Consider the following 15,578-nt stretch of genomic DNA (forward strand, 5'->3'; position numbering starts at 1 on the left):
GGTGGAGGGTTCAGACACATAGGACGACCTTTGAGATGGTAGTCTTGATAATGGTGGATGGTTTGGGACATAGGACACTCTCTGAGATGGTAGTCTTGATGATGGTGGAGGGTTCGGGCATATAGGACACTCTCTGAGATGGTAGTCTTAATGATGGTGGAGGGTTCGGGCATATAGGACACTCTCTGAGATGTAGTCTTGATTATGGTGGAGGGTTTAGGCACATAGGACACGCTCTGAGATGTAGTCTTGATTATGGTGGAGGGTTCAGGCACATAGGACACCCTCTGAGATGATAGTCTTGATGATGGTGGAGGGTTCAGGCACATAGGACACTCTCTGAGATGGTAGTCTTGATTATGGTGGAGGGTTCAGACACATAGGACACCCTCTGAGATGGTAGTCTTGATGATGGTGGAGGGTTCAGGCACATAGGACACTATCTGAGATGATAGTCTTCATGGTGGTGGAGGGTTCAGGCACATAGGTCGCTCTCTGAGAGGATAGTCTTCATGGTGGTGGAGGGTTCAGGCACATAGGACATTCTCTGAGATGATAGTTTTCATTGTGGTGGAGGGTTTGGGCAGATAGGACAACCTCTGAGATGATAGTCTTGATGATGGTGGAGGGTGCAGGCACATAGGACACCCTCTGAGATGATAGTCTTGATGATGGTGGAGGGTTCAGGCACATAGGACACCCTCTGAGATGATAGTCTTCATGGTGGTGGAGGGTTCAGACACATAGGACACCCTCTGAGATGATAGTCTTGATGATGGTGGAGGGTTCAGGCAAATAGGACACAATGAGATGATAGTCTTCATGGTGGTGGAGGGTTCAGGCACATAGGACATTGTCTGAGATAATAGTCTTGATGATGGTGGAGGGTTCAGGCACATAGGACACCCTCTGAGATGATAGTATTGATTATAGTGGAGGTTTCAGGCACATAGGATACCCTCTGAGATGATAGTCTTGATGATGGTGGAGGGTTCAGACACATAGGGCACCCTCTGAGATGATAGTCTTGATGATGGTGGAGGGTTCAGGCACATAGGACACCCTCTGAGATGATAGTCTTGATTATAGTGGAGGTTTCAAGCACATAGGACACCCTCTGAGATGATAGTCTTCATGGTGGTGGAGGGTTTGGGCACATAGGACACCCTCTGAGATGATAGTCTTCATGGTGGTGGAGGGTTCCAGGCACATAGGACACTCTCTGAGATGATAGTCTTCATGGTGGTGGAGGGTTCAGGCACATAGGAGATTCTCTGAGATGATAGTCTTGATGATGGTGGAGGGTTCAGGCACATAGGACACCCTCTGAGATGATAGTCTTGATGATGGTGGAGGGTTCAGGCACATAGGACACTCTCTCAGTAGTCTTCATGGTGGTGGAGGGTTCAGGCACATAGGACATTCTCTGAGATGATAGTCTTGATGATGGTGGAGGGTTCAGGCACATAGGACACCCTCTGAGATGATAGTCTTGATGATGGTGGAGGGTTCAGACACATAGGACGACCTTTGAGATGGTAGTCTTGATAATGGTGGATGGTTTGGGACATAGGACACTCTCTGAGATGGTAGTCTTGATGATGGTGGAGGGTTCGGGCATATAGGACACTCTCTGAGATGGTAGTCTTAATGATGGTGGAGGGTTCGGGCATATAGGACACTCTCTGAGATGTAGTCTTGATTATGGTGGAGGGTTTAGGCACATAGGACATGCTCTGAGATGTAGTCTTGATTATGGTGGAGGGTTCAGGCACATAGGACACCCTCTGAGATGATAGTCTTGATGATGGTGGAGGGTTCAGGCACATAGGACACTCTCTGAGATGGTAGTCTTGTTTATGGTGGAGGGTTCAGGCACATAGGACACCCTCTGAGATGGTAGTCTTGATGATGGTGGAGGGTTCAGGCACATAGGACACTCTCTGAGATGATAGTCTTCATGGTGGTGGAGGGTTCAGGCACATAGGTCGCTCTCTGAGAGGATAGTCTTCATGGTGGTGGAAGGTTTGGGCACATAGGACACTCTCTGAGATGGTAGTCTTCATGGGGGTGGAGGGTTCAGGCACATAAGACATTCTCTGAGATGATAGTCTTCATTGTGGTGGAGGGTTTGGGCAGATAGGACAACCTCTGAGATGATAGTCTTCATGATGGTGGAGGGTGCAGGCACATAGGACACTCTCTGAGATGGTAGTCTTCATGGTGGTGGAAGGTTTGGGCACATAGGACACTCTCTGAGATGGTAGTCTTCATGGGGGTGGAGGGTTCAGGCACATAAGACATTCTCTGAGATGATAGTCTTCATTGTGGTGGAGGGTTTGGGCAGATAGGACACCCTCTGAGATGATAGTCTTGATGATGGTGGGGGTTTCAGGCACATAGGACACCCTCTGAGATGATAGTCTTCATGGTGGTGGAGGGTTCAGACACATAGGACACCCTCTGAGATGAGTCTTCATGGTGGTGGAGGGTTCAGGCACATAGGACACTCTCTGAGATGATAGTCTTGATGATGGTGGAGGGTTCAGGCACATAGGACACCCTCTGAGATGATAGTATTGATTATAGTGGAGGTTTCAGGCACATAGGACACCCTCTGAGATGATGGTCTTGATGATGGTGGAGGGTTCAGGCACATAGGACACTCCCTGAGATGATAGTCTTGATTATAGTGGAGGTTCAGGCACATAGGACACCCTCTGAGATGATAGTCTTCATGGTGGTGGAGGGTTCAGGCACATAGGACACTCTCTGAGATGATAGTCTTCATGGTGGTGGAGGGTTCAGGCACATAGGACACTCTCTGAGATGGTAGTCTTCATGGTGGTGGAAGGTTTGGGCACATAGGACACTCTCTGAGATGGTAGTCTTCATGGTGGTGGAAGGTTTGGGCAGACAGGACATGCTCTGAGATGATAGTCTTCATGGTGGTGGGGGGTTCAGTCACATAGGACACCCTCTGAGATGATAGTCTTGATGATGGTGGAGGGTTTGGGCACATAGGACACCCTCTGAGATGATAGTCTTCATGGTGGTGGAGGGTTCAGGCACATAGGACACTCTCTGAGATGGTAGTCTTCATGGTGGTGGAAGGTTTGGGCACATAGCACACCCTCTAAAATGATAATCTTCATGGTGGTGGAGGGTTCAGGCACATAGGACACTCTCTGAGATGGTAGTCTTCATGGTGGTGGAAGGTTTGGGCAGACAGGACATGCTCTGAGATGATAGTCTTCATGGTGGTGGAGGGTTCAGTCACATAGGACACCCTCTGAGATGATAGTCTTGATGATGGTGGAGGGGTCAGGCACATAGGACACTCTCTCAGTAGTCTTCATGGTGCCGGAGGGTTTGGGCACATAGGACACCCTCTGAGATGATAGTCTTCATGGTGGTGGAGGGTTTGGGCAGACAGGACACATAGGCCCATATGCAATTCACTGTTTCACTTGGGTTTTCTCCTAGGAGATAATTTTTCATCTTTGATTTAAAATAACTTTTCAGCACTTTATAACTAAAAAGTACCAAAAACGAAGTGAAAAAAGACGATTAAAATAATTTTGAGAATTTTCTTGCTTTTTGATGGCTTAAAATGCATTTTATTTATCACCTAGGAAAAGACTCAGGAGAAGAAGGTAATTGCATATGGGCGATAGTCTTGGTCTTGTCCCCATTTTCTGATCTCTGCCCTCTTTTTATCTCAGGGAACCTCGCAGAATCGTTATACATCGTGGATCTACGGGTTTAGGGTTTAATATTGTTGGTGGAGAAGACGGTGAAGGTATTTTCATCTCTTTCATCTTGGCGGGGGGTCCAGCAGATCTGAGTGGAGCCTTGAGGAAGGGGGACCAGATCCTGTCTGTGAGTATCTCTGCCCCTTGTTCTCCAGCACTGGAAGGACACTCTGAATATCATGTGCTGACCTCAATCTCTCCTCCTGCTCATTAGGTGAATGGTGGAGATCTGAGGAACGCAACTCATGAGCAAGCAGCCCTGGCCCTGAAGAACGCTGGACAGACGGTCACCATCATTGCACAATATAAACCAGAGGGTAACTAATAACCTCCTATGTTCTGTAGTTATACCTCCATTATGAGATATATGTGTGTATTTTGGGTTAGGGTTAGAAAAATAGCTGTCATCATTACTGCAGGCTGACTATAGGGGGCACCAGAACATGCAGTGGGGATGGGGGGTGGGGGGGAGGCAATTTATTCTCATATGCTCACTAGCACCACTCAGGCGGCAGAAGATGGGATTAGCAAATGTGTAAATTACCAGCTGTGATTTTCTGTCTCTTCCCTGGTGGCAATAACGAGCCTGTGGTTATCTGTTAGAAATAATTGTTATCTGTTGGGAATGCTGATTATCTGTTAGGAATGATGGTTATCTGTTAGGAATGATGGTCATCTATTGGGAATGGTGGTTATCTGTTGGGAATGAGGGTTATCTGTTAGGAATGATGGTCATCTGTTGGGAATAATGGTTATCTGTTAGGAATGATGGTCATCTGTTATGAATGATGGTTATCTGTTGGGAATGATGGTTATCTGTTAGGAATGATGGTCATCTATTGGGAATGATGGTTATCTGTTGGGAATGAGGGTTATCTGTTAGGAATGATGGTCATCTGTTGGGAATAATGGTTATCTGTTAGGAATGATGGTTATCTGCTGGGAAGGATGGTCATCTGTTAGAAATGGCGGTTATCTGTTAGGAATGATCTGTTGGGAATTATGGTCATCTGTTAGGAATGATGGTTATCTGTTGGGAATGATGGTTATCTGTTGGGAATGATGGTTATCTGTTGGGAATGAGGGTTATCTGTTGGGAATGATGGTTATCTGTTAGGAATGATGGTTATCTGTTGGGAATTATGGTTATCTGTTAGGAGTGATGGTTATCTGTTAGAAATGATGGTTATCTGCTGGGAACGATGGTCATCTGTTAGAAATGACGGTTATCTGTTAGGAATGAGGGTTATCTGTTGGGAATGATGGTCATCTGTTAGGAATGATGGTTATTTGTTGGGAATGATGGTTATCTGTTGGGAATGATGGTTATCTGTTTGGAATGATGGTTATCTGTTGGGAATTATGGCTATCTGTTAGGAATGATGGTTATCTGTTAGGAATAATGGTTATCTGTTGGGAATTATGATTATCTGTTAGGAATGCTGGTTATCTGTTAGGAATAATGGTCATTTGTTGGGAATGAGGGTTATCTGTTGGGAATGATGGTTATCTGTTAGGAATGATGGTTATCTGCTGGGAATTATGTTTATCTGTTAGGAATGATGGTTATCTGTAGGGAATGATGGTTATCTGTTATGAATGATGGTTATCGGCTGGGAATTATGATTATCTGTTAGGAATGATGGTTATCTGTTAGGAATAATGGTTATCTGTTGGGAATTATGATTATCTGTTAGGAATGATGGTTATCTGTTAGGAATAATGGTCATCTGTTGGGAATGATGGTTATCTGTTGGGAATGAGGGTTATCTGTTGGGAATGATGGTGATCTGTTAGGAATGATGGTTATCTGTTGGGAATTATGGTTATCTGTTAGGAATGATGGTTATCTGTTAGGAATGATGGCTATCTGTTAGGAATGATGGTTATCTGTTGGGAATTATGAGTATATGTTAGGAATGATGGTTATCTGTTAGGAATGATGGTCATTTGTTGGGAATGAGGGTTATCTGTTGGGAATGATGGTTATCTGTTAGGAATGATGGTTATCTGCTGGGAATTATGTTTATCTGTTGGGAATGATGGTTATCTGTAGGGAATGATGGTTATCTGTTATGAATGCTGGTTATCGGCTGGGAATTATGATTATCTGTTAGGAATGATGGTTATCTGTTAGGAATAATGGTTATCTGTTGGGAATTATGATTATCTGTTAGGAATGATGGTTATCTGTTAGGAATAATGGTCATCTGTTGGGAATGATGGTTATCTGTTGGGAATGAGGGTTATCTGTTGGGAATGATGGTTATCTGTTGGGAATTATGGTTATCTGTTAGGGATGATGGTTATCTGTTATGAATGATGGTTATCTGTTGGGAAGTATGATTATCTGTTAGGAATGATGGTTATCTGTTAGGAATAATGGTTACATGTTGGGAATTATGATTATCTGTTAGGAATGATGGTTATCTGTTAGGAATAATGGTCATCTGTTGGGAATGAGAGTTATCTGTTGGGAATGATAGTTATCTGTTAGGAATGATGTTTATATGTTGGGAATGATGGTGATCTGTTAGGAATTATGTTTATCTGTTAGAAATGATGGTTATCTGTTAGGAATGATGGTCATCTGTTGGGAATGATGGTTATCTGTTAGGAATGGTGGTTATCTGTTAGGAATGGTGGTTATCTGTTAGGAATGATGGTTACCTGATGGGAATGATGGTCATCTGTTGGGAATGACGGGCATCTGTTGGGAATGATGGTCATCTGTTAGGAATGATGGTTATCTGTTGGAAATGATGGTCATCTGTTAGGAATGATGGTTATCTGTTGGGAATGATGGTTATCTGTTGGGAATGGTGGTTATCTGTTAGGAATGATGGTTATCTGTTGGGAATGATGGTCATCTGTAGGGAATGATGGTCATCTGTTAGGAATGATGGTCATCTGTTAGGAATGATGGTCATCTGTTAGGAATAATGGTTATCTGTTAGGAATGATGATTATCTGTTGGGAATGATGGTCATCTGTAGGGAACGATGGTCATCTGTTGGGAATGATGGTCATCTGTAGGGAACGATGGTCATCTGTTAGGAATGATGGTTATCTGTTGGAAATGATGGTCATCTGTTAGGAATGATGGTAATCTGTTGGGAATGATGGTTATCTGTTGGGAATGATGGTCATCTGTTGGGAATGATGGTCATCTGTTGGGAATGATGGTCATCTGTTGGGAATGATGGTCATCTGTTAGGAATGATGGTCATCTGTTAGGAATAATGTTTATCTGTTAGGAATGATGGTTATCTGTTAGGAATGATGGTTCTCTGTTGGGAATGATGTTTATCTGTTGGGAATGGTGGTTATCTGTTGGGAATGATGGTTATCTGTTAGGAATTATGTTTATCTGTTAGAAATGATGGTTATCTGTTAGGAATGATGGTTATCTGTTAGGAATTATGTTTATCTGTTAGGAATTATGTTTATCTGTTAGAAATGATGGTTATCTGTTAGGAATAATGGTTATCTGTTGGGAATGATGGTCATCTGTTAGGAATAATGGTTATCTGTTGGGAATTATGGTCATCTGTTAGGAATAATGGTTATCTGTTAGGAATAATGGTTATCTGTTAGGAATGATGGTTATCTGTTGGGAATTATGTTTATCTGTTAGAATTGATGGTTATCTGTTGGGAATTATGTTTATCTGTTGGGAATGATGGTTATCTGTAGGGAATGATGGTCATCTGTTAGAAATGATGGCTATCTGTTAGGAATGATGGTCATCTGTTAGGAATGATGGTCATCTGTTAGGAATAATGGTCATCTGTTGGGAATGATGGTTATCTGTTAGGAATAATGGTTATCTGTTGGGAATGATGGTTATCTGTTGGGAATGATGGTTATCTGTAGGGAATGATGGTCATATGTCAGGAATGACGGTCATCTGTTAGGAATGATGGTCGTCTGTTAGTAATGATGGCTATCTGTTGGGAATGATGGTTATCTGTTAGGAATGATGGTCATCTGTTAGGAATGATGGTCATCTGTTGGGAATGAGGGTTATCTGTTAGGAATGATGGTCATCTGTTAGGAATGATGGTCATCTGTTAGGAATGATGGTCATCTGTTAGGAATGATGGTCATCTGTTAGGAATGATGGTCATCTGTTCGGAATGATGGTTATCTGTTAGGAATGATGGTTATCTGTTGGGAATGAGGGTCATCTGTTGGGAATGATGGTTATCTGTTGGGAATGAGAATTATCTGTTGGGAATGATGGTCATCTGTTGGGAATGATGTTTATCTGTTAGGAATGATGGTCATCTGTTGGGAATGATGGTCATCTGTTCGGAATGATGGTCATCTGTTGGGAATGATGGTTATCTGTTAGGAATGATGGTTAGCTGTAGGGAATGATGGTCATCTGTTAGGAATAATGGTTATCTGTTGGTAATGATGGTCATCTGTTGGGAATGATGGTTATCTGTTGGGAATGATGGTCATCTGTTAGGAATGATGGTCATCTTTTAGGAATGATGGTTATCTGTTGGGAATAATGGTCATCTGTTAGGAATGATGGTTATCTGTTGGGAATGATGGTTATCTGTTAGGAATGATGGTCATCTTTTAGGAATGATGGTTATCTGTTAGGAATGATGGTTATCTGTTAGGAATGATGGTCATCTTTTAGGAATGATTGTCATCTGTTAGGAATGATGGTCATCTGTTAGGAATGATGGTTATCTGTTGGGAATGATGGTCATCTGTTAGGAATGATGGTCATCTTTTAGGAATGATGGTTATCTGTTGGGAATGATGGTCATCTGTTAGGAATGATGGTCATCTTTTAGGAATGATGGTTATCTGTTGGGAATGATGGTCATCTGTTAGGAATGATGGTTATCTGTTGGGAATGATGGTAATCTGTTAGGAATGATGGTCATCTTTTAGGAATGATGGTTATCTGTTAGGAATGATGGTTATCTGTTAGGAATGATGGTCATATTTTAGGAATGATGGTTATCTGTTAGGAATGATGGTTATCTGTTAGGAATGATGGTTATCTGTTGGGAATGATGGTTATCTGTTAGGAATGATGGTTATCTGTTGGGAATGATGGTTATCTGTTGGGAATGATGGTCAGCTTTTAGGAATGATGGTTATCTGTTAGGAATGATGGTTATCTGTTAGGAATGATGGTTATCTGTTGGGAATGATGGTTATCTGTTGGGAATGATGGTCATCTTTTAGGAATGATGGTTATCTGTTGGGAATGATGGTTATCTGTTGGGAATGATGGTTATCTGTTAGGAATGATGGTCATCTTTTAGGAATGATGGTTATCTGTTGGGAATGATGGTTATCTGTTAGGAATGATGGTCATCTGTTAGGAATGATGGTCATCTGTTGGGAATGATGGTTATCTGTTGGGAATGATGGTTATCTGTTAGGAATGATGGTTATCTGTTAGGAATGATGGTCATCTTTTAGAAATGATGGTTATCTGTTAGGAATGATGGTTATCTGTTAGGAATGATGGTTATCTGTTAGGAATGATGGTTATCTGTTGGGAATGATGGTTATCTGTTAGGAATGATGGTTATCTGTTGGGAATGATGGTCATCTTTTAGGAATGATGGTTATCTGTTGGGAATGATGGTTATCTGTTGGGAATGATGGTCATCTGTTAGGAATGATGGTCATCTTTTAGGAATGATGGTTATCTGTTGGGAATGATGGTCATCTGTTAGGAATGATGGTTATCTGTTGGGAATGATGGTTATCTGTTAGGAATGATGGTCATCTTTTAGGAATGATGGTTATCTGTTAGGAATGATGGTTATCTGTTAGGAATGATGGTCATCTGTTAGGAATGATGGTCATCTGTTAGGAATGATGGTCATCTGTTCGGAATGATGGTTATCTGTTAGGAATGATGGTCATCTTTTAGGAATGATTGTCATCTGTTAGGAATGATGGTCATCTGTTAGGAATAATGGTTATCTGTTGGGAATGATGTTCATCTGTTAGGAATGATGGTCATCTTTTAGGAATGATGGTTATCTGTTGGGAATGATGGTCATCTGTTAGGAATGATGGTCATCTTTTAGGAATGATGGTTATCTGTTGGGAATGATGGTTATCTGTTAGGAATGATGGTCATCTTTTAGGAATGATGGTTATCTGTTGGGAATGATGGTTATCTGTTAGGAATGATGGTTATCTGTTGGGAATGATGGTAATCTGTTAGGAATGATGGTCATCTGTTAGGAATGATGGTCATCTGTTCGGAATGATGGTTATCTGTTAGGAATGATGGTCATCTTTTAGGAATGATTGTCATCTGTTAGGAATGATGGTCATCTGTTAGGAATGATGGTTATCTGTTGGGAATGATGGTCATCTTTTAGGAATGATGGTCATCTTTTAGGAATGATGGTTATCTGTTGGGAATGATGGTCATCTGTTAGGAATGATGGTCATCTTTTAGGAATGATGGTTATCTGTTGGGAATGATGGTCATCTGTTAGGAATGATGGTCATCTTTTAGGAATGATGGTTATCTGTTGGGAATGATGGTCATCTGTTAGGAATGATGGTCATCTTTTAGGAATGATGGTTATCTGTTGGGAATGATGGTTATCTGTTAGGAATGATGGTCATCTTTTAGAAATGATGGTTATCTGTTAGGAATGATGGTTATCTGTTAGGAATGATGGTTATCTGTTAGGAATGATGGTTATCTGTTGGGAATGATGGTTATCTGTTAGGAATGATGGTTATCTGTTGGGAATGATGGTCATCTTTTAGGAATGATGGTTATCTGTTGGGAATGATGGTTATCTGTTGGGAATGATGGTCATCTGTTAGGAATGATGGTTATCTGTTGGGAATGATGGTTATCTGTTAGGAATGATGGTCATCTTTTAGGAATGATGGTTATCTGTTGGGAATGATGGTCATCTGTTAGGAATGATGGTTATCTGTTGGGAATGATGGTTATCTGTTAGGAATGATGGTCATCTTTTAGGAATGATGGTTATCTGTTAGGAATGATGGTTATCTGTTAGGAATGATGGTCATCTTTTAGGAATGATTGTCATCTGTTAGGAATAATGGTTATCTGTTGGGAATGATGTTCATCTGTTAGGAGTGATGGTCATCTTTTAGGAATGATGGTTATCTGTTGGGAATGATGGTCATCTGTTAGGAATGATGGTCATCTTTTAGGAATGATGGTTATCTGTTGGGAATGATGGTCATCTGTTAGGAATGATGGTTATCTGTTGGGAATGATGGTTATCTGTTAGGAATGATGGTCATCTTTTAGGAATGATGGTTATCTGTTAGGAATGATGGTTATCTGTTAGGAATGATGGTCATATTTTAGGAATGATGGTTATCTGTTAGGAATGATGGTTATCTGTTAGGAATGATGGTTATCTGTTAGGAATGATGGTTATCTGTTGGGAATGATGGTTATCTGTTAGGAATGATGGTTATCTGTTGGGAATGATGGTTATCTGTTGGGAATGATGGTCATCTTTTAGGAATGATGGTTATCTGTTGGGAATGATGGTTATCTGTTAGGAATGATGGTTATCTGTTGGGAATGATGGTTATCTGTTGGGAATGATGGTCATCTTTTAGGAATGATGGTTATCTGTTGGGAATGATGGTTATCTGTTGGGAATGATGGTTATCTGTTAGGAATGATGGTCATCTTTTAGGAATGATGGTTATCTTTTGGGAATGATGGTTATCTGTTAGAAATGATGGTTATCTTTTAGGAATGATGGTCATCTGTTAGGAATGATGGTCATCTGTTAGGAATGATGGTCATCTGTTGGGAATGATGGTTATCTGTTGGGAATGATGGTTATCTGTTAGGAATGATGGTTATCTGTTAGGAATGATGGTCATCTTTTAGGAATGATGGTTATCTGTTAGGAATGATGGTTATCTGTTAGGAATGATGGTTATCTGTTAGGAATGATGGTTATCTGTTGGGAATGATGGTTATCTGTTAGGAATGATGGTTATCTGTTGGGAATGATGGTCATCTTTTAGGAATGATGGTTATCTGTTGGGAATGATGGTTATCTGTTAGAAATGATGGTTATCTTTTAGGAATGATGGTCATCTGTTAGGAATGATGGTCATCTGTTAGGAATGATGGTCATCTGTTGGGAATGATGGTTATCTGTTGGGAATGATGGTTATCTGTTGGGAATGATGGTTATCTGTTGGGAATGATGGTTATCTGTTAGGATTGATGGTCATCTGTTAGGAATGATGGTTATCTGTTGGGAATGATGGTTATCTGTTGGGAATGATGGTTATCTGTTAGGATTGATGGTCATCTGTTAGGAATAATGGTTATCTGTTGGGAATTATGGTAATTTGTTAGAAATGATTGTTATCTGTTGGGAATGATGGTCATCTATTGGGAATGATGGGTATCTGTGAGCGTTTGTATCTGTCTGACCACATTGTCATGTGACGTCTCCCTCCAGAATACAGCCGCTTCGAGGCCAAGATCCATGACCTGCGAGAGCAGCTGATGAACAGCAGTCTGGGCTCCGGGAGCGCCTCACTACACAACACCAACGGGGGCAAGAGAGGATTCTACATCCGGTGAGAGAATCACCACCATTCCCGTAACTGAGTGCTACGGGTGCCCAGAGGGGATAATGTGTGACAAGAGGGAGAATGACTTTCTGACTGTGCTAATGATCAGTCTGTTTAGTTGGGTCTCAGCCTCCCTCTTCGGCTCTGATGAAGAGGCTGTGACCTAACAGAATGCGTTGTCATTACACATTTATACTGCTTATGTTGTTGGTACGTCGTCCTCTTTATTTTTATACATTTTAATCCTTCTGGACAACCTCTTAAAGAGGCCTTATGGCCACTGTCTCCTCTTACAGTAAAAACGTGATTCCATGAGCTTTAGTGGTGCAAACTAGTTACTAAGGCCTAGTGTTTAAAACCAAACTTTTATGTCAAAAGTCAGTGGTAAAAGCTTCAATGAATAGACACCATACACACACAGATTCCTGTACCACAAGAGATCTGTCCCCGTCTATTGCAATAATAACGGCGATTTCATGCACTGCTGTCGAGCTGCACGCTCTCAGGCTGGCGTCACGTATCTGCAGTCAGCCAGAGGCTTTGCACCCAAATGATGGAAATGCTACACACACAATGCAATCTCACACGGGTAACAAGGAACAATCCGAGCACTGATATGTAAGACTAGACTCTGCAGTCTCTCTCTGGGCTTGGTTCCTTAATGTGCGTTATCGTAGTAGCGGTTGTGCTAGTGAACTATCGCACTACTTCACATTCATGGTAGTTTAAAAGGACGCCCAGAACTTTAAAATGAGTTTGTGTAACTTAGGAGTGCGCACTACGTAGCATTACCGTGGGTAGCAGGCGTGCAGAATTTCAACTCGCCTCTATCCCATCATCCCATCATCTCTCCATCCCATGCTCTCTCCATTCCATCATCTCTCCATCCCATCATCTCTCCATCCCATCATTCCATCATCTCTCCATCCCATCATCTCTCCATCCCATCATCTCTCCATCCCATCATTCCATCATCTCTCCATCCCATCATCTCTCCATCCCATCATCTATCCATCCCATCATTCCATCATCTCTCCATCCCATCATCTCTCCATCCCATCATTCCATCATCTCTCCATCCCATCATTCCATCATCTCTCCATTCCATCATTCCATCATCTCCCCATCCCATCATCTCTCCATCCCACCATCCCATCATCTCTCCATCCCTTCATTCCATCATATTTCCATCCCATCATCTCTCCATCCCATCATTCCATCATCTCTCCATCCCATCATTCCATCATATTTCTATCCCTTCATTCCATCATCTCTCTATCTCTTCATTCCATCATCTCTCCATCCCATCATCTCTCCATCCCATCATTCCATAATCTCCCCATCCCATCTCTCCATCCCATCATTCCATCATCTCTCCATCCCTTCATTCCATCATATTTCTATCCCTTCATTCCATCATCTCTCTATCCCATCATTCCATCATCTCTCCATCCCATCATTACATAATCTCCCCATCCCATCTCTCCATCCCATCATTCCATCATCTCTATATCCCTTCATTCCATCATCTCTCCATCCCATCATCTCTCCATCCCATCATTCCATAATCTCCCCATCCCATCTCTCCATCCCTTAATTCCATCATCTCTCCATCCCATCATCTCTCCATCCCTTTATTCCATCATCTCTCCATCCCTTCATCCCATCATCTCTCCATCCATCATCTCTCCATCCCTTTATCCCATCATCTCTCCATCCATCATCTCTCCATCCCATCATGCCATCATATCTTCATCCTCCCTTCATCCTAAGTGTGTAGTGTGTGTCAGACAAGTGTATGTCCTGTGCACCCCGAGTATAAAGTATGAATGATCTGCACACACTAGAGTAAGAGCCCTCTATATATGTTGTGTCTTCCTCTCCATCCTCCTCATTGATGTTTTGATGTCCCCATATAGGGCGCTTTTCGACTATGACAAGACGCGGGACTGTGGCTTCCTCAGTCAGGCCTTAAGCTTCAAGTTTGGAGATGTGCTGCAGGTTTTGGATGCCACAGATGAGGAATGGTGGCAAGCGCGGCGTGTCCAACCTGAGGGCGAAGAGATTGGCTTCATCCCCAGTAAACGAAGGTGAGACTGGGGCATTTCATAGTGTCCTACACACATGAAGGGCAAGTTATGCTTCTGAGGAGATGGAGTGTGAGTTATTTCCAAGCTTCAGATGTGTGCTCACCCGACTACTGAAGAATTTTCAATATAAAGGATTTGCGTAGAATTTTCTCCAAGGAGAAAGCATGTGAGGCTGTACCTGGGAGTGCTAGGAAATAAAACATGAGGCAATGTCTTGGGGTTCAGGTATAACAATAATGTGTGGTAATGTCTTGGGGTTCATGAATATGAAATGTGAGGAAATGTCTTGGGGTTCAGGTACATGGAACATGATGCAATGTCTTGGGGTTCATGGACATGAAATGTGAGGAAATGTCATGGGGTTGGGTTCTTGGTGGTCAGGTGCACCACGGGGGTCCTGTCTCTGGGTACTCCCCCCCCCCCCCGTACACAACGGTGAATTGCTGCAGCACCACGGGGGTCCTGTCTCTGGGTACTACCCCCCCCCCCCCACCCCGCACACAGTGGTGAATTGCTGTAAAGTAGATGATTCTATGTGATGTGAGCTGCTTGTACTGGAATAAACATGGCGGTGCTTTTACTTCGGCAGGGTGGAGAGGCGGGAGTGGTCGCGGTTAAAGGTAAGACTTTGCCAATATTTTATTGATGATGCTTTTGCTGCTCTCCCCCTAGTGTAGTGTATACTGGTCTCTCCCTAGTGTAGTGTACACTGGTCTCTCCCTAGTGTAGCGTACACTGGTCTCTCCCTAGTGTAGTGTATACTGGTCTCTCCCGAGTGTAGTGTACACTGGTCTCTCCCTAGTGTAGTGTATACTGGTCTCTCCATCAGTCACTATGGCCTCCTCCTAGTGTAGTGTACACTGGTCTCTCCCTAGTGTAGTGTATACTGGTCTCTCCTTAGTGTAGTGTACACTGGTCTCTCCCTAGTGTAGTGTATACTGGTCTCTCCCTAGTGTAGTGTACACTGGTCTCTCCCTAGTGTAGTGTACACTGGTCTCTCCCTAGTGTAGTGTATACTGGTCTCTCCATCAGTCACTATGGCCTCCTCCTAGTGTAGTGTACACTGGCCTTTCCATCAGTCACTATGGCCTCCTCCTATTGTAGTGTATACTGGTCTCTCCCTAGTGTAGTGTAC

The 15,578-nt window shown here is 42.6% G+C and overlaps 1 protein-coding gene across 8 annotated transcripts in view; it reads left to right on the forward strand.

The window, feature by feature from the left end:
- Positions 1-15,578, forward strand: part of DLG4 (discs large MAGUK scaffold protein 4) — a 508,272-nt gene that overhangs the window by 404,957 nt on the left and 87,737 nt on the right. For all 8 annotated transcript variants that reach the window (XM_068273811.1, XM_068273814.1, XM_068273812.1 and 5 more), the window contains 5 exons: positions 3,726-3,882; positions 3,970-4,072; positions 12,239-12,359; positions 14,273-14,443; positions 15,033-15,063. In XM_068273811.1, the coding sequence (XP_068129912.1) occupies positions 3,726-3,882; positions 3,970-4,072; positions 12,239-12,359; positions 14,273-14,443; positions 15,033-15,063 (583 nt within the window). The remainder of the gene's footprint in view (positions 1-3,725; positions 3,883-3,969; positions 4,073-12,238; positions 12,360-14,272; positions 14,444-15,032; positions 15,064-15,578) is intronic.

This window comes from Hyperolius riggenbachi, chromosome 3 (assembly GCF_040937935.1).
Source record: "Hyperolius riggenbachi isolate aHypRig1 chromosome 3, aHypRig1.pri, whole genome shotgun sequence".
Lineage (NCBI taxonomy): Eukaryota > Metazoa > Chordata > Amphibia > Anura > Hyperoliidae > Hyperolius > Hyperolius riggenbachi.